Source organism: Typopeltis vanoorti, chromosome 15, assembly GCF_054136105.1.
Source record: "Typopeltis vanoorti isolate ZY-2024b chromosome 15, IOZ_Tvanoo_1.0, whole genome shotgun sequence".
Lineage (NCBI taxonomy): Eukaryota > Metazoa > Arthropoda > Arachnida > Uropygi > Thelyphonidae > Typopeltis > Typopeltis vanoorti.
Genome location: NC_143563.1, coordinates 35,680,924 through 35,708,315, shown reverse-complemented (window position 1 = coordinate 35,708,315; position 27,392 = coordinate 35,680,924). Strand labels below are relative to the sequence as shown.

The 27,392-nt window shown below is 35.9% G+C and overlaps 2 protein-coding genes across 2 annotated transcripts; both read left to right on the top strand.

Annotated features, from left to right (window-relative positions):
• Positions 1-246: 246 nt before the first annotated feature.
• On the top strand, positions 247-4,678 carry LOC150098611 (BTB/POZ domain-containing protein 6-like). The gene is made up of 3 exons (XM_090405617.1): positions 247-317; positions 452-696; positions 3,017-4,678. Exons 1-3 carry the CDS (start codon positions 303-305, stop codon positions 4,176-4,178), a joined length of 1,422 nt encoding a protein of 473 aa, XP_090261743.1. The 5' UTR covers positions 247-302; the 3' UTR covers positions 4,179-4,678.
• A 9,815-nt stretch (positions 4,679-14,493) lies between these two features.
• On the top strand, positions 14,494-23,183 carry LOC150098610 (uncharacterized). The gene is made up of 2 exons (XM_090405420.1): positions 14,494-14,734; positions 21,928-23,183. Exons 1-2 carry the CDS (start codon positions 14,496-14,498, stop codon positions 23,012-23,014), a joined length of 1,326 nt encoding a protein of 441 aa, XP_090261546.1. The 5' UTR covers positions 14,494-14,495; the 3' UTR covers positions 23,015-23,183.
• Positions 23,184-27,392: the final 4,209 nt, after the last annotated feature.

Here is a 27,392-nt window from a genome sequence, read left to right as displayed (position 1 = left end):
TTATTTGTTTAAATTATATGTCAAGAAAAAAAAACATAATTGTAAATAATAAAGGATGATCTGTTATCTGTTTTTCTGTCAGATTATCTCACATTATCAAAGCATTCTTCGCAGGCAATTAACATCATTTCTAATATTAAAATTGATGACTATATTCGCTTTCTAGTTATGCGCACCCTGCTGCCAATGATAAGAAAATAGTTTCACTTTTAATTTATCATTTTGAATAAATTCTAACCAGCAGTTCACTTTGCAAATTCTCTTAATCAATCACTGCAGAACAGTTTAGAATTTTTTCACCAATGTCCAGACTAAAGGTAAGGTTTAATTGAAGAAAGATGTTATATATATATATATATATATGAACCTAGTATTAGTAGATCAGTAATGTAGACAAGTTAAAGGCATTCTCCAGTAGAGACCAAACATAATATTGTTCTTAATTTTATAGAACCCAAAAGCAGAGGACAATTCTTACGAAAGAGTGCTTCAAGGAAAAATGATATACCTAATGAACGATCGGGCCTTAAGCGACGTGCTGTTTCAAGTAGGACAGGATAAGATTGAGGTTTCAGCCAACAGATGCATATTGGCAATGGGTAGTTCTGTGTTCCGAAATTTACTGTACGGAGAAAACTCACAGAATGCGATTGAGGTCAGCGATCTCACTGAAAGAGGATTCAGGATGATGCTGAGGTAACTTATTTGGTGATATGTTTTCTGTATTATCATTAAAATGTCGGAAGAAATTTAATTTCTTCCAACATCTTAAGATTGATATGCGTTTTGGTGATTTGTTTTGGTTGAATAGTCTCCTACGCTATTCAGGTGGGTTGATGAGAGCTATAATTAAATATAATCTTAGGTGTTTTTTTGTATAAATGAAACAGTTTTGACAATATTTCAAAGATGTGCATAACATGATAATTGAAAGTAAGCTACAATGATTGATTCAATAGATTTTCCCATTGGAAAACGAATAAATCGAACCAACTGTATACAAATTCTGAATTACAGATTTCATGCTGCTTCAATGCTCACGTTTTTATTTCATTTATATTATTCGCATTAACGAAACTTTCCAAAATATAGTTTACCTCTTGCTTCTGGCAAAATATTAGGAATGGCGAACAAATTATCCATAGATTTGAATTAGAGAAGATGGAATAAAGAAAAAGAAACATTGATAGATTTATAACTTGAACTTAAAATGCACTTGTTCTCGTAGATTCAGAGGTAAGGAGAAGTATGAACTGCAATGTTGAATGTTGCAATGGAACAGCCTTTCTGGGCACTGTTATTTATCAAAGAAGAAAACCGATCTGGATTTCAAGAAATATGTGGTTCCTGTTAAAATGTCTACTACCGTATGACTTCTGCATCTCTAACTTTCATACTGTCACCAGGAAAGTTATTGTCTAAAAGGTGGCGCTGCAGAAATCGTTCACAAAGTAGTCATACAAAATTATCAGTTAAGTAAGTTGGGAATTGTTGAAATATCCCGAAGAGAATCCACAGAGATCACTTGATTGAAATTCCGTCTAGAAGTGGTTGAAGTGGAGCCAGTGGGGAGCGGTTATTTAATTGGTAGCCTAAGAGATTTACTATATGAAATTTTATACGGAATTAGAATCAATAAAGTCCTGTAATCTTTCATGGACGAGTTTCTATAATGCTATCTTTATAACCATATTTCACTTATTTTGTGTATTAAGGAACAATATCCCGCTATGATTAAGTAATTTAGCTTTTAATAGACAACTTATATTGAGCAGAGCAGTTAATTTTAACTCCACAATTTTCTGTCTTTTATTTTCTGGGCTATCTGATCAGTTTATCTGTTTTTAAAAGGAATAATCTAGGGCTGAAGGGATGGAACTAGGCTATCTCTACATTATTATTATTATTATTATCATTATTATTATTATTATTATTATTATTATTATTATTATTATTATTATTATTATTATTATTATTATTATTATTATTATTATTATCAACAAACCAACACGTAGTCAAAAGACTCATCACGAGAGGTCCCACAGACATAGTTTGTCACACTCACTACACTCTCTGGCAATACCTTCCAATTACCGACTACTCTGCATGCAAAAACTCGCTCTCCACTCCTTGCTCACTTACCCTTACAGCCTCCAGTGATGATCGTTTGTTCTACCTCTGTCTCCCATCGCTAAAACCTCTTCCACGTTAATCCATTTATAACCACCTAGTAACTTGTTTCTCAATCATACACCCTACCACCTAGGAGGGGGGGGGTAAGGTATATGATTCAGAACTGCATTTTCTCTGTCTTCATGCCCAACATTCCTGAGACCAGAAACCGCCTTGATCAGTTCAGTCGTCTCTGGATCCTTCATTCTTTGCGCTTTCTTCTATATGCGGCCAGAACAAAGCCTGATACACCACTTTACGTGTATATGTCAGTGTCCTTCCCAATCATTCCCATAATCCGCTGTGCTGTGCTGTCCTCACAATTTTTCCAATGTGTCCCAGAAAGTTTAGATCTTTGTCCACTCCCAGATAACTCATCTTCTCCACTTCTTCCAAGATATCTCCACCAATTATTATGGTAACCCCCCAATCTAATTCCTATTCACGCAGTCTATTTAAGCCCTCTGGAAAAGTTACATCTGCTTTACTCCTCACAGTTCTTCCAAACTTTGCGTCATCTACAAATAACTGTATATCAACAGCATACAACGTAAACAGCAACGATCCGAAAAATCTCCATTTTAAAGTTATTTATAAATATTTCTTGTATATTAGATACGAACCAATGTCCTTCTGTGCATATCTGCCATCAATATGACAAAGGCAGACACTTGCCTTTGTAATATTGTCCTAATTTCTTGGTAATTATTATTTCTTCACAAGCTTCAAGCAGCAGTAATTTAGCTGTTTTTCTTTTTATGGAATATTTGCATACTTTCAAATTACTTTATAAAATACTACGCAATACCATATAGCTAATATGTCTTTTTTTGGTTTCTTTTAGATATCTCTATACAAACTCACTGGAGCTCAAATCTGTAGATGAGGCAGTGGACACCGTTTACTGCGCCAAAAAGTATTCTCTAATTCATCTTGAGTTAAAATGTGCCGAGTTTATTATTGCAAATTCTCCTGTGTTAGCACAATACGGGTGCACCATGTTGCAATATGCTAGGGCGTTTCATCGTGATGATGTTTTGTACGAGTGTCATAGAGAGATTGATAGAAATACATATCGCATTATTGAAAGTTGGGACTTCCTGCAAGCTGACAGAAACATAATGGAATTCATCGTGAAGAGAGACTCGCTAAATATTTCATCGGAATTTGATCTCTTTCAGAGTATTCTCCGATGGGGAAAGTTCGAATGTTGTCGCAGGCCAGGAGATACTTTACAAACAGTACTGCGTTGCATTTTGCCTCATATTCGTTTATTTGCAATGAACGAAGAGGAAATGTTGAAAGCAGTACAAACCGGTGTATTTGAGGAGTTGATTTCAAGCGCTAAGATTAACAAAGCTTCTCAGTATATGCTTCTACCTGGCATTCCATTACCAACAATAGAAAAAGCAAAAACCTTGAAGATGATGGCAACCCGCTTGAATAAAAATAGTTTCAGCGTTGATCAAAAGGAGACTGGACTATGTATGATTGTCGAAGGCAGGAGATACGTGAATTTCCATCATGTGATATTGGAAATCGAAGACGACAATCAAAGAGACGAAGAAAAGGATAAAAATCAGTCGGATAAGACAAGAGTGATTTCGATGAATGTGACAGTCCACAAGGGTTATCTGTTCATTGTAGGACTTAAACTGACCTATAAGTATTTAAACAGAAAAATGTCTTCAAAAAGCGACTTTTCTGTAAAATGTAACCTCACCGTAGGTGACAACATTCCAATCCAAGTACATTTACAGGAGTTTAGAGACGACACAGGTATTACTTATGAACTAGCCACACCTTTTCTTGTGCATGCAGAAGAACAAATTAGGGAAGTTATGTTTACGTTCACAATCCCTGATTTCAAGAGAAGAAAGAAGTGGATACAACTTAAAGGTCTTTGGGAAGACTTAGTAAGACTGCCAACAACTGCAACCACATTTACCATCTTCAATTTAGTTTCTTCTCCTGAGTATGAAATGAGTTTGCTGTTGAAACCTTAAGTAGCAGAATGTGTCATCCTACAGTGTGTAATTACATACATCGTTCTTTTCTCATACATTTGAAATATTTTATTGCTTCATGTTTCTTTTCTATGTCAGATATGTTGTAAAGAAGCCATCTACAAAAAAGTCAGTGATATTATTGATGATAACAATGAATTTATTGGAAACTAAAATAGGCTTAATACTCATAGTCCGTCTCATCAACTTAAGTGAATATTTTTTCTATTAACAAAGCAATCAGTGGTGAAAATAGCTTGATCATCATATTAATTATTATAAAATTGGTTATATTTATGACGTGTTATACATTTAAAAGTAGAGTATTATAGGCACAATGTCGACAGTACTGTACTCATACATTGATTCCATTATGATTCGATAAGCTTTGCTAACCGCCTCTAATTAGTACTGAAGACGTTTTTACTACTAACGGTTTAACTACACATATTCCGAATAGCTAATAGTATTATATTGATCATATACACCCTGTGATTTCAAGAAGGACATTTGAAATCAGAAGTGTCCTCCTTGAAAGGGCACTTGAAAAAAATTAAATGTTTGTGATTTCAAGGACACTTGAAATCACAAACATTTAATTAATTTATTTCACTATTTCTCCCAGTCTTTATATTAAATTTTGTAGGCTTTAATTTTTATTTTAAATATATCCATAAATTTATTTTATTTTTTAAATTGAACATTATGTGTATTTTTTCTCAGATTTTTTGGAACTCCTAATTGCACATTTTCTCTTCCGAAATGTGACCTTCCACCGAATTGTCTTAAAGCATTTTAAGGAATGCTAAATAAAAGATATTACAAATCCTTTGTTTTATAGCCAAATAAATGAATAAATAAACAAGGCAAAGAAAATCACTTGCTGTCTAAATATATTCACACATTCATGCCACCGTAAGATGTTTGGGAAATACTGTTGGTAGAGAAAAAAAAAGATAATGATCTCAATGCCAAAGATTTTACTTATTTGTGCAAGTATTATTAATAAAGAGGAGAACAGACGTAACTGGTCTGCTGCGATTATAATTAGGCTATGTAAAGATTTTAATCGCTTTCCACTCTCATTGTTACATACAGTATTTCTAGAACAGGATGGAACTGTGAAGCACAATCTGGCAGAAGAATGCAAGTGGTTTTAAGTTCCTAAATACATCGCTGAAACAGACAGGAAACAAAGAATAGAGGGAGTTCATGAAATAGGTGTAATAGGAATAACAAAAGGGTTAAATAGGTGGATATGATGACTGTGGTTACAGATCTCACGTATACGAACCTGGGCAAACGTACTAAGATTCAAGTTCCGTGCATATGGCTCAGATAATAATTTAAAAAGCAAGGTGAAAGTCACCTGCATATTGAATGAATGATTTTCAGTTTTTATTGTGAAAATGATTTGTTTATTTTCATTCGTTTAAATTTTATTGTAATATAACTGAATTTTATTGAAATAAGAAATGGTTTTCTATTAATATTTATTTATTTCAAAGCTAATCTATAAGGCAATCACAAACACGAGAATATTTTATAAATACTGGTTTGTTAAACAGGATTAGTGACTTTTATTTTTGGAAAACATGTTTTGATTAATAAATGTGATTTGTTTGAATCTCAGCAGTGTCGTTTGTAATCTGTTGACCTTCTTTATTCGGAATATGAGCGTGAGTCACTTACGATTACATTTACATCTATTTATGCATTAATATTACATACATTTTGGTATACCAAGCTTTTATCAATTTCATTAGATAAAGGGAGTGAGTGAGTGAGAGAGAGAGAGAGAGAGAGAGAGAGAGAGAGAGAGAGAGCTGATAATGTTAAATTCTAAACCGAAATAAATGGATAACACGTACCGAAATTATTCCACGAATTTCAACGGGTGTGTTCGATGCCAAACTGAGTAACATTTGTGGAGAGAGGAAGACCTTCTGGATTTGTAATCCAATGCTGCAATCATTCACATCCAGCTAATGACAATCATAATCTTTTTTTGCCGAACTACCATGGAAAAAGTTGTAAAAGTCCGCTTTTTTCATGAGGTGTATCTCTTTGTTCTACTAGCCTTCATCAGTTTTAACAAAAATATAATTCACCATTTAAGATTAACTAAATAAAAGTACAATATCATATTTAATATGCTAACTTGGTCTCTTCATCCTTCACATAGGCAGTTAACAGGCAGAAATACTCAATGGACCGTGCATGGCGAAATGTGTGGATGGTGGATAACATACTACACCACTTGTATGTATCACCACTTGTAAACTGCAAACTCCACTGCAGTTTGTAATGCCGTTCTTAGCTCGAATGGAGGTGGATGAGGCATGGCCGTGGAAGATCTTATGGAGCGACGAGGCACATTTTTATCTGAATGGTGAAGTGTTAATTCACACAATTGCCGCACTTGGGCTGCGAATAATTCTCATGTGTTCCATCAGATTCCTTTACACTGACTGAAAGCCACAGTGTGGTGTGGTTTCACTGCATCGTTTATTATTGCTTCGTAGGTTTCCAAAGAACTTCGAAAAAGTACGGAGAAGTGACTTCTACCGTCTCTGCTGTTTGGTATCGAGAGATGCTGCAAAACTTTGTTGTTCCGCAACCGTAGCAGCGAAGATACCCTGGCTCTATCATATTCATGCAAGATAGAGAACCATCTCACATTGGATTGCTGGTACAGCGAATGTTACGAAAATACTTCACAGAACACAGAGTGCTTAACAGTGCATTGCCCACAGCATGGCCACTTCGTCTGCCTGATCTAAACCGCTGTGACTTTTGATTGCGTGGAAATCTGAAAGGAGGACATAATGAATCATATCCTTAAGTTACACATCCTCTGTCCAAAAAGAAACCGATCTTTTCGAAAATAGAAGAAACTAGTGGCGCCACCTGTTGCATCTTTTTGTTATCGAAAACGGAAACCTTCATTAGTGTTGTTTCAACTGTTTATGGCATTTGTTTCATTAGAAGCCGAGTTACAGTGCCAAAAGTGACAGTGTGTTTTGTCGAACGGACGGTCCTCACAATATTCATGTCGAACGTGACGAATTCTCGCTATCAATCGCTTCAAAACTTCGACATTAAAACTCACCATTGACCGTTTGACCGGGCGGAACGAATTATACGAATTATACGAATTATACTGATTTGGAATCTTAGAAACAAATCAGCATTGTCTTTACTTTTGACTTCTCCAAGAAGTCAAAAGTGTTTTGACTTTTTTCCGATGCCCCTCTTATGGTGGTCCCCACTCAGCAGTCTGGCGCTTATTTTGTCACCAGTAACGACCGTTTCAAGTAAGTTTGAGTCCTTACGAGCGGTTTTAATGAGGTCCTTGCAGTGTTCAATTCAATACATTTTTTGGTAGTCAATCAACTTGTGGGGAACAAATCGCGAATTCAATTTACGAAGGCCCAAACTTTCGGTCAAAATGTTGTGCACAATGGATTTTGGAATCCCCAATTCATCTTCAATCAATCTCACGGACGATTTTCAGTTTTCTTTGATGATTTTGGGTTTTATTTGAAGATAATCACGCACTCTTAGCTCAGTTGAGTTTTTGGACAGCCCGGCTTTTCGTCGTCTCACGACCACTTTGAAATCGCTCAAACCACTCGTAAACTTGAGTACGGGATAAGTATTCATTACCGTATGGTATGCTTTTTGAAACATTTGATGCGTTTCGGCAAAATGTTTACCAAGTTTAACACAAAAGTCAATCGCAGCTCTCAGTTTGAAACTCATTTTCCGACTGTTCATCAAAACACACTGTCACTCTTGGCACTATAACTAGGCTTCTAATGAAACAAATGGCATAAACAGTTGACACAACACTAATGAAGATTGTCGCTTTCGACAACAAAAAGATACAACAGGTGCGCCAATAGATTCTTCTATTTTCGAAAAGATCGGTTTCTTTTTGATTTCTTGGGTCTCTTCTAGCCATTACTGTATTTAATTAATCCCAAACCACGCGCTTATAGATGGTACAAGACTAGGGCAACTCATTGTAAAGGTGGGTAAAACTCTGATTACTATTCCATCTCACTAAAAGATGTATATTGCAATACATTATGGGTAGGGGTCATTACCCAGACAGGTTTCAACTTTTTTGGGGTCTTCTCAGTGAGTAGCTAGACCCTAAATACCAAGCTTTTAATAATACAGAGCCTTAACAACTTTACCTTTAGAAGTTGCTGCAAGGTGTTTTTATTTTTAATAAAAATCTCTGGATGAGATATAGATATAATTAATTTTTTAACTGGGGATACTGTATATTATGGTTACCAAGTAATTTTATAAGCTTGGTTATTTAACTCCTAATCCCAAGCATGCAAACAATTAAGTTTGCGCCTGAAACATAGTTCAAGTCTAAAGATGGTACAACACCAGGGCAACTCACTGTAAAGGTGGGTAAAGATCTGATCACTATTCTTATATATATACAGGGTGTTCGGGATAAATTTGACATATTTATAATTAATTATATTTTTCCGTAAATTACATGTATTAACACACACTTCTCTTCATTTAAAAGTTTGGACCCTTCTTCATTCATATACAAGATGTCAGAAAGGATGGATAGCTGGAACCCACCTGAATCATGGAAGAGAATAACTTGTATCATGATGATTCGTGCCCGCCATCAAAATAAGGATATAACGACTGCTGCCCAATGCTCCCTGAATACAGTAAAAACAATCAGGCATGAACTAGAGACTTGCAATGGTGACTACGAGGATGTAGCAAGAAGAAAGATCCCTAGCAGACGATCTGATTGCGTTCGTACAGCAGAATTCCTCGCAAATCTGCAGGAACAGGTGTTGAAGAACCCTGGCATTGGAATTCGGGCTTTGTTCGTGGAGTTGCTAACTGCAGTCAAGCCCTGGATAACAAGGGTAGCCAATGGCAGCAGGATTCGGCCCCTTGCCACACCTCTGGGAAAAGTCAAAAATGGTTGTCTGAAAATTTCTACGACTTCACCAGTCCAAATGTTTGGCCTCCAAACTCCCCAGACCTTAACCCCATGGATTATTTTGTATGGGGCGCAGTTGAAAAAGACACCAATCGCACTTCCAGTAATACAAAAGCCCAGTTAATGGATAAAATTAAAACAGTTTTTGCGGCCCTTCCCAGGGAGACTGTAGCATCAGCTTGTTCCAGGTTCCGAAGCAGAATCGAAGCTGTGATCGATGCTAATGGTGGTTATTTTGAGTAAATCTTGTTGATAGTATTGTAATTAACTCTGCCTGTAATGTTTTTTTGTCAATTCATTAAATTTAATAGATACAAAGAAGATTTTCTTTTTCCTTGCGAAACTGTCAAATTTATCCCGAACACCCTGTATATATATATATATATATATATATATATTCGATTGTGTATATATATATATATATATATATATATATATATATATATATATATATATATATATATATATATATATATATATATATATATATATATATTCGATTGTGTATATATATATATATATATGCCGTACCCAAGGGCCTATGAGTTGTGGAAATACTTTCTGAAAATGAATGCTGTGCCAAAGAAAGCGGCCTTTTGCAGCTACCCAATTTTTCATCCATCTAACTCGAGTGCTTCTAGATGTTTTTTCAATGTTTTAGGGATGGCGTCTAAAGCACCTATTATTATGGGAACAACTTTCGTTTTCTTTTGTCAGATTCGTTCAACTTCGATTTGCAAATCGCGATATTTTGTAATTTTTTAATTTTCTTTGTTGTCAATCCGACTATCTCCTGGCACTGATATTTTAATAAACGTAACACCCTTGTTTTCACTTTTTTCAACCACTGTGATATCGGGTGTATTACATTCCAAACTTTTGTCAGTCTGGATTTTGAAATCCCAGACCATTTTAGCTTTTTTATTCTCAACCACTTTCTGGTGAACTTTATGCTTCCAATAGTCTTTAGATACTTCAAACCCATACTTTTTACATAAATGCCAGTGGATTATCTTAGCTACGTTATCATGCCTTTTACGGTACTCAATTTGTGCGATTTTGCTGCATCCACTTATAATGTGGTCTACCGTTTCTTCATTTTCTTTGCATAATCTACATTTACTGTCTTCTTGAATTTTTTGTATTTTTGCTTTCATAACGTTGGTTTTAATGGCCTGTTCTTGTGCTGCAAAAATTACCGATTCTGTTTCTTTCTTTAGTGCTCCATTTCTCATCCATTGCCAGGTCAAGTTGCTGTCAGCGCTGTCCTCTATGCTGTGAAGGTATTTTCCATGCAATGCTTTATTTTTTCATCTTTCAGTTCTAACTTTTACTTGGTTGGTTTTGTATTCCAATTTTCCCTCCATGGGTTTAAATAAACCCTCTTTACTTACCTCAATTAGAAATTTTTCCGTTGTTTGCTGCAGATAATCATTTAAATTTCGTTTTTCTTCTTCAATAACTTGCTTCACTTGTAATAATCCTCCGCCTCCTTTTTTGCGTGATAGATATAGCCTATCAATGTCACTGCGAGGATTGAGGGCATGGTGCATTGTCATTAATTTTCGAGTTTTTCGATCTAAATCTTCCATCTCTAGCTGGGTCCATTCAACAATGCCTGCTGAATATCTCAGAACAGGTATGGCTCAGGTATTAATTGCTTTTATCAAATTTCCAGCATTAATTATTGATATAAGGAGTTTTCTTAATCGTCTTATGTATTCTGCTCTAGTTCTTTCTTTGATCTTATTGTGCAGAATTTGTGATGCTTCTAAAATTCCCAAATATTTGTAGCTGTCTTCGAATTTTATTGCTTTGATTATTTCACCATTGAGAAGCTCGATTTCGTTCATGTATTCAAACTTTCCTCTTGTTATTCCAACAATTGCACATTTGTCTAAGCCAAAATCCATAATACTCTGAAACAACGATTAAGAAATTTCTTATGGATCCTCCTAAGCAGTGCACAACAGAAACTATTAATTTTAAAGGTAGCATCTCCATTCCATACATTAGCACAATCTCTAAAAAATTAGCTAAAGTCCTTAAAAATATAATATCAGGAGGTTCTTCACCACACTTCGTAAAATCCATTCTCTAATCAGCCATCCAAAACCTACTCATCACAACCTAAAATATCCAGGTGTATATAAATTATCGTGCGATTGCAATATCCCTTATTTTGGACAACACTAACAAATCTATTGAACAACGTATAGAAGAGCATAAGAGAGACATCTCTTACAAAAGATCTCATGCAACTGCGTTATCCAGTCATGTTCTTTTTTCAAATAATCCTAATGATGATCAATAAAGCCACTCCGTTTGCTGGGATAGATCAAAAAATATATTTCGCTGTGATGAGGAGTTAGAGAGGAAAATTGTAGAATCAAGGGAAATCCTGCTGAACCTTGTCCACTTAAACAACAATTTGAGTTATAACATCCCAGATAGCCATGCTGCAGTTATTCAATATTGGAGTTCACATGAGCCTGCACGCACACTTGCAATAAACAATGGCACACCTGTTAGAACAACTTGAAAAATACAACGTTTTTTTATGTATCAATTATGTGTTGCAATTTGTACCTGTAATTTCCAGTTTGTTTAGATACTTCAATGTTTATTACTATTCTTTTCCTTTAAGAATACCTGAGGAAGGCTGTTATAAGCCGAAACTAGTCGTATTATTCTTATTAAAATCTTTATAAGTTATCTCTGTTTTTAGTCATTAAATCTATGTTTTTAACACACACACACACACACACACACACACACACACACACACACACACACACACACACACACACACACACACACACACACACACACACACACACACACACACACACACACACACACACACACACACACACACACACACACACACACACACACACACACACACACACACACACACACACACAGGTAACCCTCGTATAACGCGGATGTTTGGTTCCATAGAAAAGCTGAGTTATATATATAAATCGCTTTATGCGAGACTCAGATTACATAGAAAAGGTAGGGTTATGTTTCGAAATCGTTTTTTTTTTTAAATTATGTAAACAACAATGACATACCCAACGAAATATAGTTTTTATTTAATTCTTGTAATTCATGTTAGTTAAGAAAACATATAAACTATGAAACACATATATTGTATAAACTTATAAAATTACAAATTGTACGTAAACTTTATTGAACATAAAAGGCATATTTTAATTGTCATCACTGTCTTCAAAACGAACATTTCGTAGATGTTCTTCATTGACGAGTGGGCGGACGTCTTCATCACTTGAAATCTCTTGGACATCATTTGTATGTATCATTGCCTACTTCGGCTGGTTTAGTTATTAAGAGGTCAGCAATAAGACTTTGCTTACCACTATGCTTCAATTTGTTTATTAAGTTCATAATATGGATCTAAACAAATATCCAATTGTCTCGTGAATTTTCCGGAGTGCTCGGTTGAGGGATCATTATCCGTAAAATAGTTTCCTAACTTTCTTGCCAAGTCTATCTTGGCAAGAAAACTAGGAAAATTTCTTTAAAAAAATATAGAACGTTCTAAAAACTATAGAACTATAGTTCTAGAAACATATAGAAACTATAGAACCTTCCTTAGCAACAACTAGTAAAGCATGTACACGTGATACGTGTATTATTCACGTTCAATGTTATTTTAGTTTGTAACTATAATTTTTAGAATTTTCAGTTAAGATCTATTTTGTGATATGTTTTAACCTCAGTGCTTGTACCCTGACGATGCCAACAGCTTAAGTTTGGTGAAACTAGTCGGTATTAAAATACTTCTCCGTTTGCACATGATCAATACTCCCAAATAGTTATTTACATTAGTTTTGCGATCGAGAAAATACACGCTCATAATTAGATATAATTGACTTTTTTGCTACTTTCGATCTAATTTAAATCATAATTAAGATGCTCGAATTTTAGCAATCACTAACAAGACTGGGATGATGGGGATGGGGTGGGGATATGTCTTTATAAGGATTGAAGGCCATCCAGGTATTACACAGATCTGGTCTTTTGGGATTCTTGGGAGGTACAAGAGACGAATAGAGAGAGAGAGAGAGAGAATCGTAGATAAAATCAACTAATACATGTGTGAATGTTGAATCCATCAGTTATTGTCATTAATATTCGATTTTGGACACTGATTTGTTTGTAAAAGCATGATCTAGAGCAGGGGTTCTCAACCTTTTCCAGTGGCGTACCACTATATTTAATTCAAGATATTAGATGTACCAGTAAGGCAGCGGCTCACGTACCACCAGTGGTACGCGTACCATAGAGTGAGAATCCCTGATCTAGAGTAACATGTTTAGCATTTTGAGTTTACACAACTTTTCTTTTACAAAACATTCTATTAAATCGGTCAACCAAGGGATATGATGGGAACACGGGGACTAATACGTTACAAATGCTTCCTTATCGCAGATTATCCCAGTCTTTTGTCCACATCCTGAACATTATGTTTACTTAACTGAAACTACTTTAGCGATATCTGCCGTGTTCATGGATGCCGATAAGATACATTTGTACTCGATAGAAATGAGTAGGTGACATTTTGATAGGAAATGCATCGCAAAACAGGTGTTAGTGACATTTATTTATTTTAAATCTGAATGAAGTAATGCTAGAAATGTACAGCAAACACATTACTTGGTATTCGACGATTCCTTTAAGTAATACCCGAAAGAGTTCTCGGGTGAAGCCAAGTGGGAATTGTGTACCAGCTGCAGAAGCCATAAGTATGCAGCATATTGCTTGCTGTTTACTTCTATTTGAAAAAGTTTTAATTTAAAGGAATAGAGCACAAGGGTTAAGAGCACTTTAACGTTCTTATCAGTCCTGTTTTCTCTTTATCTAACAGGTAAATTCCCAGTCATGTGATGATAAAAGACTAAGCGTGTTGCTTATGCTTAGTGTACATTAGTCACACAGCATTTTGTTCATTGTATATAATTCTCTGACAATTGGAGGACTTATTGCTCTAGTTTCCCAATGCCAGTACCGCAGGTAAGATAGATAGTGGAATACAATTTACGGATATTTATGTTAACAGGAGTGAATAATCACATTCTTTTAAAAAGAGTCGTCTTTCTTTTAAAGAGAGATCGTCAAATGCTTGATTAGTACAATGTAGAGTAGTTCATCTTCCTCAAGGATATATTAATACTATTTTCTGTTTTTTTTCTAATTTCTATTTTTATTAATGCTAAGTTCTTTTCGAAATTGTTTTTGTTTGATGTTGTATTAATAATATTTTTATTGCTTTCCTATATTTGAAGGACGTAATGGTAGAAGGGGATGACAACCATGAAATGTTGGTCAGAGGCAGACGGCGCAATATGTCAGATCCGCGTTCGTCCGATGTTGTGTTCTTAGTCGGACCCAACAGGACTCGAATTCCAGCTCGTAGATCTTTAGTGGCCGAAGGCAGTCCCACTCTTCGTACTTTGATGTATGTGCAGGAACCTCAGCATGAAATTGAAGTGGAAGATCTCACCGAGCAAGGATTCAAAATTATGTTGAGGTAGTATTTGTTAACTGTACTCGATTTTGTAAATTAAAAATCAATTAAAGCAATTAAGTTTCTGTGAAAGACAAAATAGAAATAATTTCGTTTATTAAGGTCGTTTTCTATAGTGAATTTTAAAGTATTTATTATGGGAATAGCAACAGAATGAAAAACATTTCTTTCATTCTGTTGCTATTTTCATGTGATTGGGCATATCCATGTAACCCTCATCATACCCCTCGCTCCAATACTACAAAATCCACACGCTAGTGAATATGATACAAGTTGTTTAGATGATTCAGAGAAGCTCTTCTTTTGCTTTAAGAAAAAATTGAAATGTGTGTCAAAATCGCCTATTTTTTCGCACACGCAATCATCTCTTTTTTCAATATTTTTGAATCTCGAGTTTTAACTGAAGAAATCTCAACAGTACAATTCACTATGTTTCAGAGAGTTATATAATAATATATATTACCAGATTCATGGACCACAAGATGGTTGCTTGCCATACCCTATTCCCAATGCCTATTGAAATCATTGATAGCCATGGACTCAGCTATCAGTGGCAACAGACAGCGGAGTCCAGCTATTCACTGTCCATCCACAAAAATTGCAAGCGGATTAGCTTATTTCCTTTAGGAATAAAGGACTTAGAGAATTTATTTATTTTTGTTTTTTCTATAAAAATTGAATTCTGAAAAAGAAATGTTAGAAAAAGAACATAACAATATTGTAACTTCTAGTTCTATCTTAAAGTACATACAAAGCAAGTAGACTGTATTAATCTTTTGTTATTTCCATAGACTTTCTATTTGCGATAACTAGCATACGTTGCTGATATAATCATCAATAACTCTGAGTTCAGGGAGCATATTCATTGTCGAACTACTACAGTTTGGATTTCAATCCAAGCATGGGCATAAATCTCTTGGGAATATATTTAGGTGTTAGATGGCTTCCATATCCCGTAGTAAGACCATCCTCCGTATTATAGAATTCAAATGATCGAAAAAATTATAAGATAGTGAAGGGTTTATCAATTTTTAACGCAGAGCTCAATCTCCGAAACAATCACATGAAAGAGGTGTTTTTCATTCTGTTGCTATTCCCATAATAAATACTTTAACTTCGCTATGGAAAACGATCTTAATAAAATAAATTATTTCTACTTGAACACCGATCGTACAACCTGACGTGCGTGTGGAAATATGAAATAAATAAGAGAATTCTATTTTTGAAAATTGCTTGGTTTGCAAAAGAATATAACCTGCAAGGTTATTGAGTGAAACACATTTTTATTGATTAAACGAAAGATATCATTACAAATAACAAATTATTTAGGTATTATTTCTGGGAAAATTCCCATGTTACTCCTCTAAGGAAATATTATGTTTATGGCTATTTAGCCCATTTTGTTTATGAGTGCCCCCTTTTAGAATGTCATTGGCGTTTTACCAACTTTTATGGCATTTTAGGGCATATATATATATATATATAAATTTGTTTATTTAACTCCTAATCCCAAGTATGCAAACAATTAAGTTTGCGCCTGAAACAAAGTTCAAGTCTAAAGATGTTGCAACACCATGGCAACTCATTGTAAAGGTCGGTAAAGCTCTGATCATTATTCTTAGTATTCTTATCACTATTCTTATCACCAGTACATTATGGGAAATACTAAGAATAGTGAGCACAACTTTACCCACCTTTACAATGAGTTGCCCAGGTGTTGCACCACCTTTAGACTTGAACTATGTTGCAGGCGCAAACTTAATTGTTTGCATACTTGGGATTAGGAGTTAAATAACCAAGCTTATAAAATTACTTGGTAACCCTAATATACAGTATCTCCAAGTTAATAATTTATTACATCTATATCTCCTCCAGAGATTCTTATTAAAAATAAAAACCCCTTGCAGAAACTTCTCTAGGTAAAGTTGATAAGGCTCTATATTACTAAAACCTTGGTATTTATATTTATAAGGGGCTATCACCTATACAGAAATGACAGACTACTCTACAGAGGCGGCGACACTGCCATCTTCATTAAAAACTACATTAAGCACCACTTTATGAGCAATACTTCAACCACTAACCTTCATATCACAGGAATGGAAGTAGTCACCAGTTCCACTGGCAAATTGAAAATCTACTCAGCTTACAACCCTCCCCAAAAATCTCTACTTCATTCTGATCTAAATGCCATCTTATGCATCAGAGAACCCACCATTATTGCCGGGGGATCTGAATTCCAAGCATCCTGCGTGGAATTGTACAACCACAAACAAAAATGGTTGCATCCTTTCCAATTACTTAGGATCAAGCAACGCTGTTGTGGCAGGCCCCACCGAACCAACTCATCTCAGTACGTTCGGCACTGCTGACATCCTGGATATAGCTATAAATGAACTATCATCCGATCACAATCCAATTCTACTACAGCTGGGAAATCAAGAATACCTGTGTCCTCCTTCTGAATCGTACATTGCATGGGAAAGCACCACTCAAGGATTATATTGGACCTGTTCCTCACATACGCACAAAAGAAGAAGAAGTAGAAACTGCAGTTACAAATCTTAGACAACAAATTAATTCTGCTATAAAGGTAGCTTCCTCTTACAAATCTGCCCGCAAGCCAGATCGTTTGCCTGAAGACATCATGAACTTGATCAGAGACAAAAACAGAGCTAGGAAAAGATTCCGTAACACGTGTGCACCAGAAGATAAAATAAATCTAAACAGATTAAATGGGGGAGTAACAGACGCACTCAACGCTCATAGAGACCAAGTATATCATTAATTACTAATATATATATATATATATATATATATATTAGTAATTAATATTTTAACTTGGGGATACTGTATATTAGGGTTACCAAGTAATTTTATAAGTTATAGCATACAAAGCAGAAGACAAAGCAGAAGTTATAGCATACAACTTAGAGGAGCAATGCAGGCTTTCGTATGGAAACCTTGATTTTGAACACATATATAAGATTCACAGCAAGGTCAGACACTCACTCAAACTTCCTATCACTAGCACTGACCATATTGCAGCAACATCACTTGCTGAGATATATGATATTATTAAAAAATTAAAGAACAAAAAAGTTCCTGGGTAGACGGCATTACTAATCGGGTGATTAAACTTCTGCCCCGAAAAGCAGTAGTGTACCTGACCAGTATAATAAATGCAATTTTAAGATTTCACTATGTATAGGAATTACATCAGCCAGTTTCCAACTGGAAACTGGCTGACGTAATTCCTATACATAAGCCAGGCAAAGACCCACACCTACCGCAAAATTATCGTCCAGTCAGTCTCATCTCAAATCTGGGTAAGGTTGCAGAGAAGGTCATCCTCTCACGACTCCAAACCTCAGTAAATGACCTAAACATCCTCCCTAAAGAACGGTTTGGTTTTAGGAAACACCATAGTACTACCCAGCAAATCCACAGAATTGTCGAATACATCACCACCAGCTACAACTGGCGCCAGTGCACAGGCGCTGTTTTCCTAGACTTATCCAAAGCATTCGACAAAATCTGGCATTTTGGACTCCTGCACAAACTTATCTCAGCCGGTACCTCACTAAAATGGTTCATTTAATCCATTCATATCTTCAGAATAGATCAATGCAAGTAAAAATTAACGGTTCTACATCCTCCCAGCGCCACATCTTTGCTGGAGTGCCGCAGGGATCTCTACTGGCTCCATTGCTGTTCTCTATATACATGTCAGACATCCCGCACAATCCAATGACTTCAACTTTGGCCCTATATGCGGACGATACAGCAATACTTACCAGATCTCTCAGACCCCTTTTCATTACCAGAAAGCTTCAAGAAAACATTCTAAAGCTGGAGAGTTGGTTCTCTAAGTGGAGATTGGAAGTCAAACCCCAGAAAAGCTCAGCTGTTCTTTTCTCAAAAAGGCCAATGTCTCCCGTAGGAGATGTGTTACTATTCAATACTAAAATTCCCTGGCAGACAGAAACAAATTACCTGGGTGTAATTCTCGACAAAAAGCTATCTTTCAATCAGCACACCAAGTCTGCGTGCACAAAGGCATCTAAAGCCATAGCTCAGATCTATCCGCTAATTAATAGAAATAGTAAGCTCAGCAACAGAATCAAATTCCAACTATACCAGATGACGATTCGTCCTATAATCACCTGTGCCTCTCCAGCCTGGAGCCACAACTCTAATGCTAACATTAGCAAAATACCGCGAGTGCAGAACAAGTGCTTGAGAATGATTCTGAACGCCCCGTGGTATTTTAGAAACAATCAACTCCACAGAGACACAAATATTCCCTATATTTTATCTTTTCTACAATCCTTAGCAGCCAAGTTTTTCATAAAGACGTCAACACATCCCAACGATTTGGTTCAGCAAGCTGCAGCATACGATCCAACGGACATATTCAAATATAGAAGACCAAAAGCTACATTAGCATCCCATACCGATGCATAATCTCCATGCTTATTTAGAGCGAGCAAACTGCTCATAAATTTTACCTTCACTGTAACCACAACATATAGCGGGGAATATGAAAAGCATCTTGCTTCACCCCTAAAAACAAAAATGTCAATTGTCAATCAACCTCGGTATTTAGGGTCTAGCTTCTCACTGAGGAGACCTCAAAAAAGGTTGAAACCGGTATGGGTAGTGACCGCACCCATAATGTATTGCAGTATACATCTTCTAGTGAGATGTGCTTTACATTATGGGAAAATACTAAGAATAGTGATCAGAGCTTTACCCGCCTTTACAATGAGTTGCCCTGGTGTTGTACCATCTTTAGACTTGAACGATGTTTCAGGCGCAAACTTAATTGTTTGGATACTTGGGATTAGGAGATAAATAACCAAGCTTATAAAATTACTTGGTAACCCTAATATACAGTATCCCCAAGTTAAAATATTACTTGGGGATACTGTATATTAGAGTTACCAAGAATTTTCTAAGCTTGGTTATTTAACTCCTAATCCCAAGTAAGCAAACAGTTAAGTTTGCGCCTGAAACATAGTTCAAGTTTAAAGATGATTCATATATATATATATATAAATATATATATATATATATATTCATATTTGTATATACTGACTAGAACCGAGACTAGAATAACAATTAAATTTATTCAAAACGCAACATGTTTCATCGGATTGTCCGACGTTTTCAGGCGTGGGAACATAGAAAACAAATAAACACTACAAGAAACATCGTATCACTATAAAAACGACTATTACAAAATCAGTTAGCTTTGAACTGTAACTACAGTCCGTGTTGAAGTTCTATTGTTAAGCAGCTGCGTGTGTCTGATTTCACGAGTGTGCCAATGTCGGATAGCAGAGCTGAAAGAGTTCGGTAGATTATAGCTGAGGTTGTCATTTATGCGATGAGGGTCCATAACAATTTCCTTAGACTCGACTATGCGGTGCTCCACCTCGTCACTGCATGTATGAAGGTTTGAGGTTGTTGTCCAGTTTATCTCATGTTGACGGCCTTCATCATTTCTATTTACTGAAAACATTAGATGGCTTGACAGGGCACTTGCTCTAGTTCTTTTGTAGGCAATGTTCTTTTGTAGGCAATCCCTCTGGTGTTCTTCCAGACGTAAGAGGATGGATTTTTCAGCTTGACCATAGTATTGCTTCCTGCAGTCACACGTGCTTTTGTATACTCCTAGGAACTGTCGATGGTTGTGAGCTTGTTTGTATTTGCTTAAAATCGATCTTAGTTTAGGAAGAGTAGAGAAGCTGGTTTTTATATTGAACTTTCGGAAAATTCTTCTTAGTTTCGTGGAGAGCGAGCTGATGTATGGTATGGAGATATAACCTTTTGGATTGTCTTGTGTTTCTGAGTTGTTTTGTTGGCGGTGGTATAGATGCTTGTTAATAGTTTTCGACGACTAGCCATTACCTGTGAAGGTTCTTTGTAGATTTTTTAGCTCTTCATCTTCTGACAGTATAGATCTGGCACGATGTGCCAGGGTGGAGATGATACCCACTTTCTTTGCAGGATAGTGATGTGAGGACGCATGCAGGTGTGAGTAGATTTTCTTAAGATTGAGATTTTATTAGAATCAGATGTCTTAGTAAGTCTTACGTCCAGGAAGGGAAGAGATCCATTTTCTTCAACCACCATTGTTAATTTGATATCTTGGTGGAAGTTGTTTAAATGATTTAAAAAAGACTGAAGGTTATCGGTGCCATGGTCCCAGATAAGAAATATGTCATCTACAAATCTTAGCCACATTTTAGGTTTAAGAGGAGCTGAGGAGATTGCCTTTTGTTCGAAATCTTCAAAAAAGATGTTAGCTAATATAGGAGACGGGGGGCTGCCCATTGCCAATCCCTTATTTTGTTTGTAAACTATTTTCTACTACTTTTTTCAAAACTTTTTTCAGCTATTCTTAAACCAAAAATTTGGCTGAGAATTGTAGATGACATATTTCTTATCTGGAAACATGGCACCGATAATATGTTCCCACGCCTGAAGAAGTCGGAAAATCCGATGAAACATGTTTCGTTTTGAATGAGTTTAATTGATCTCGGTTATAGTCAGTATGTACAAATATGAACATATCCCAATTCCGAGTTAATACTACAAATATATGATAAAGATACCAAGCAATTTTATAAGCTTGGTTTTTTAATCCTTTTTCCCAAGTAAGCAAACAAACTGATCACTTTCTTTAGAATTTCCCCTAATGCAAAGCACATTTCCTTCTGGAGATGTATGATGCTATGCATTAAGGTAATGTCACTACCCATACCGGTTTCGACCTTAATTTAGGTCTGGTTAGTGGGAGCCAGACATCCAGAACACATACAAAGCCTACAAATACATTTTCAAACACACCGATAATAAACTGGTGTTCACCACAAACCAAAAATTGGCAACACTGTTAAAACTTACAAAATCTCACAGACACAAAGAAATACTAGAATACCACAATGCGGTTTAGAAATTTCCTTGCCAAAAAGATTGTGATGTCACCTACACAGGTTCTACTATCAGATCTTTACGGGCAAGACTACATACATACACACACACATCAGTAATGCCCTAAAATTTCAGTTAAAAGGCAATGCCATTATTAAAGAGGCACTCCTAAACAAAAATCGGATAGATAGCCATAAAAATAATAAATTATTGATTCTCATTTATCATTATATATATATTATGTTCTTTTATAGGTATCTAAGTATAAAGTGGGCTTTGTTCAAGTCTGTAGAAGAAGCTGTGGACACGCTCTGTTGTGCGAGGAAGTATTCTGTCAAAAAGCTGGATGTGAAGTGTACTGAATTTATTAAAAGAAATCCGATCCCAGCCGATAGGGTGTGCACCATACTCCAGCGTGCTAAGACCTTCAATCTGACTGAGGTTCTCTGCAAGTGTTATAGAGAGATTGACCGGAACACTGAAGATATTGTTGAATCAAGAGATTTTCTAGATGCTGAGGCAAGTACTGTGGAGTTCATAGTGAAACGGGATTCATTAAATATTTCATCAGAGTTCGAGCTGTTTGAAGCTGTTTGCAGATGGGGTGAAAAAGAGCGCGTCAGAAGAAAAGACGAGAATTTAACCTTGCAAGACGTATTGGGGAATATTTTGCCACACATCCGTTTCCACGTAATGTCCGAGGAGGAAGGTGTGAAGGCAAATGAATCTGGATTTATTACCGATTGGGAGAGTGCGAATTCTAATCTGAACTTCAAAAGGCGAATCTCCTTCAGCGTATTCAACAGAATATATGAAGATCACCAATGTTTGTTGCTACCCAAGAAAGGAAAGGTTTGTAAAGACAAAAAAAGAGTCATTTGCGTATCTGTGAAACTAACAGAAGGATACCTTTACATCATTGGACTTAAAATGTCTTTCAAAGATTCGAATTCGTTTAACGACCTGGTTTTGAACAAACGGTTTAATGTGAGTTGTCATATGGCGACAGGTATCGGCATACCTCATATAGTATACGGAGAATTTTCTCGGCCACGACAGTACGAACATAACCAGGAATCAGACTTCGATTTACCACCACCAGATAACAATGTGGTGATATTCGAACTGCAAAGACCTCTTCGGTTGAGAAAACGTGGAGACGTAGAAGTACACATTACTTTCACCTTCTCCATCCCAAATAATGCAGTTAGAAGGAGATGGCGCAAAATTCAAGGATTTCAGATGATACCAATCAGATGTTCGCCTACCGCTGCAGAATTCACTGTGCTGAAGTCAGTTACTCATCGAGATATTGAAATGGGATTGATGTGGACACCTTAGGCTATGGCCGATGCCAGAACATTGTTGCAATGAGCAACATCAAGATTGAAGTAAAAGCTTTCCCCTTGTGTAATTACCATCAACGATGTAATACCCAAATATGTTAAAGCAAAGAAAATGTATTGAAACAATGTAGATCATCCATACAATAAAGATTGTATTGTCTTAATACGTGTGGAAATCTTTGATTCACCTTTTGTATACGTGATGTGTTTGGTTTAAAATTACAGTTACAAAATATGCAATATCTTAAATATACAATAGTTTCCTTTGTTGATAGCAACTCTTACATTAGTCTTGAGCTGGGAGAGAAATTTATTCTGAACTTTATTCTTTATTTAATTGAATATCTTTAGATAAGAAATCCAGTTTGTTTAGGATATCGCGAGACATTAGATTGGTATTAATGAATAGCGAACTACTTTCTAATCGCCAGGCTTCAGGGTTCGAATTTCAGTACAGGTATGGATGTTTGTGATAGATTTTTTTGCGTGAGTGAATCAATCACTTTGATGATGTGCTTATTATTTAGAATTGAGTCCGAAGCATCTGTGAGGCCCGTGTATTATGTGTGTTAACTGTCTCTGTCCTGTTTACGTGTTTTGCGGGAGGGGAAAATCCCCCATCTCCATCTGAGACCGGAAATTTAACATAAAAGCAATCAAGTATGGATTCTGTCGTAGTCATTCAACAGGGGTCATTTTGTTTATGTTTTCTTTATGTTTTATTTGTTACCCAAATTGAGCAAATTTGCAAAATCTGAAGTAGTAGTTCTTATAGATCTTTGACTTCTGACTGGATCACAAATATTCTATAATCCAGCAGATTATAGAATTTAGATGAAAACAGAAGTTAAGTACAATATTCAGATTTAATCCCAAATCTGAGAAATTCTAAGGACTTGGATAGTGGAACAAACATTTCGAAGTCCGTTATAAAAAAATTCTCTAAATATTTCATAGAATTTGAGCTCTTTGAATTTTTAACGATAACGAAATTAATGTCTTAATATATCTTATCTTTCCTTTTGGTTTATAATTTTCTATTTGTTTAAGATAGTGAAGATTTTTACCTTTCACAGATATATAATCGAACGACCAAAGTAAAATTAAGAACTGTATCGTAGCGTTAAGTAGGCTATTTTGTCAAGTGAAATACGCTAAGAGAAGGATCATTTGTGGCGTAAATATATTAAAATCACTGCATTACTAAATTCCTAGATTATTTGTAATATAGTGTACGAGGGTAGTTTGAAAAGTTCTCGGCCTCGACCATAAATGGCAACACTATCGGCAAGTTTTTTTTTTTTCGAAGTTAGTACATCTATCATAAGCATTCATCTGAAATCGCAAGTGATTCTATCAAGTAGTTCGTTTTATATAACTGTCTGAAGCAAAAGTGTTGTCTGTATCCCTTGAAATGGATAAAATTGAGTATCGTGCGGTTATAAAACTCTTTGTAAAAAGACGGTTTAACGCCAAACGAGATTCATTCGATGTTCATAAAAGTTTATGGGCACTCTTCTCCTACGGTTTCGACAATTAAGAAATAGGCTGCCGAGTATAATCGCGGCCGCAGCCGTATAAACAGTCTACGTGAAGGATATCCAAAAAGTGTAACGAAAAAAGAAATCATTGATCAAGTGCTCGATATTGGTATTGGATGACCGGCGAGTTAAAATGTATGAAATTGCTGAGACTGTAGGCATTTCAAAAGAACATGTAGGATATATTTTGCATGAAGAATTGCAAATGAAAAAGCTTTGCGCAAGATGGGTGCCACGCTTCCTCACAACAGATCAAAAACGCATTCGTATGAAAATCGTGCTTGGAGCGTATTAATAAGAGGAAAACTGATTTTGTGCGTCAATGTATTGCTATGGATGAGACTTGCATTCACCATTATATACCAGAAATTTGTGTAATGGTGAATCCAAACAGCACAGTCAAAACAGGGGACAGAAGCCAGCTGTTCATCGCCAAGGAAGCCAAAGTCAGTTCCATCAGCAGGAAAGGTCGTGGCATCGGTGATTTGGGATGCTAAATGTACTTTTATTAATTATCTTGAAGACGGTAAAAGAATACCTGAGGAAAATTATTTCGATCTTTTAACCACACTAGATAGTTTTTAAGAGGAGTAACATGGGAATTTCCCAGAAATAATACCTATATGGTAAACTTATTATAGTACACCAGTACCTCAGATGAGGAAATGATTTTGTCCGTTTTTTAACCAATTTGACATATTTTTCTGCTTTTCTTTTACAAGTCTTATTTTTAGATAGTTTACATGGTTTTATTTTTTACCTGATCCAGAAATCCTGCTCTAGAAATCAAACATGGAACTTCATGTCTCCATTAAACGGGTTGTGGCCTCACAACGGCGATGAAATCATCTTCCACGTATAAGACAACGTGATCAGAGGACAGTTTCCACTATCAGATTTATTTTTAATGCCAAAATACACCAGGGTTGTTTGTTTGTACTGTGCACTGTTTCCCCTAGACGAGAATGACATTCTCTTTGCTACATCAAATGGTATTCATAGGTTTGCTGATAACAGCAGGTTCCGTTCCACTTCTTCATTCACAGCAAACCAACCAATGATTCAAGCCTCAAGATCCTTCTATAACCAGTGATCTAAACATCTATCATCTATCGACTTGGCATCAGGATATAAATGTTTCTGCATCTACAACTAGTTGTAGTTCAGAAATGTATGAAAGGTTTTCTGATTTATGTAAGCATATCTAGCAAGCTTTATTTCAAATTCTCTGTTTCGCAGTCTTTTAATGGTAGTTTTTGCTTATATGTTTATCATAACCTTTTAGTTGCTGACATCTATCCATCCATTAACTAACTGATTTGTCAGATCAATATCACTGCAAATGCACATAAAAGTTAATGCCATTGAGAACTGCTGTAGACCAAGAGAATTTGTTGCATGCAAAGAGCTGACTTGCTATCATTTCTGTGTGTGCGTGTGTATGGGGGGGGGGGGTTGTCTTCATCCTTCACGTACAGGATGGCATCAGCTCAAATAACGAAAATACGTCCTCTTCCGTGAAATCTGTGTCAGTTAAATGACTGTCTAGTGAAAGCCTGTTTTGTTGAAGACGTAGACTTCCAACACGTTTTGAAATCTATGAGAAACGAATATGAAGAAGGAGAGAGCAAAAGGAGAGCCAACACAGTATTAAATAAAGGTTTCTAATTGAGTGCCAGGGATGTGCACCTTCAAATCACAGTTCTTTTCGGACACTGTTGACCATTTTAATCTTTCTTAAATACGTTCTCCATTCTGAATGCAGAGGATGTTTTCTACGTGTCAGATTATTTTCGTACTTTTTGTTTTTGTAATTTTGTCCTCTTTCCACTCCTTTGGAACTAGGGAAAATCTACGACTCATGTTAAAGAGGTAAATAAAGGTGTTAAAATCTTCAAACATTCCCTCAAGGCACGTGTGTAATATACTAACAAGTAGTACATTCTTATTGACATGGAGTTTACTCAATTCCTCATATATACTCCCTGCTCACTCACCATCTATCACTGGAACGGTTTTTACAAGGTGGAATACAAACAATTGATCATTGAAAAGTAGAACAAACCGCGTGCAGATACATTAAGTACTAAAGAAACGTAAATTTCATCAGAGTGATGAATAAATTATAGCTATTAATTCACAGTTTCATATAACAATCTTAATTTATAAATTCAATTACAGATAACATTAGACTAATGTAGGAATTGGTCTCAATTAAAAAAATTAGTGTGTTATCCGGATTAAACTTTCCCATATTTTTGACAAGGATATACAGTCATTTCGATTCAAGTTAGGGCGTTGAAGTAAGGCCTCAGCACTCTCTTTGAATCGGCGTTCGAATTTATAGCGACATCTGTGTAGAAGGCGAGTCTCGGACCAAAGGATGCTGTGGCTTGTCTCTATCTTGTGATAGAGACAAGCCACAGTGGCTGTGAAGGCCAATAGAATACACGAATTTTTACAATGTTAGAAAATGGCAGAAAACAATAAAACATTGATTTTTGAGGATGAATCCAGAATCAGCTTCGCTGATGAACTGATGTGATACAACAAAGCAGGAAAACTAAATTATTTACATATTTCTAAAAAGATTTTTAAATTCAGTGATACCAGAATAGTAACTACAGCAGATCGCCTATTGCTACTAACTGCAATGTGCATATGTTTTCCTCAGAGCTTCACGGCTTTAATTTTGAATGAACTTACGTTAACCACTATGCCTTTGAATAGAAGCATTTAGGTTCGAATCCCGCCTAGTAGGATGCGAACGACCATTATTACAGATTTTTTAATGAAGGTCAGTTAGCTTGTTTCACACCACCGAGATTTTTT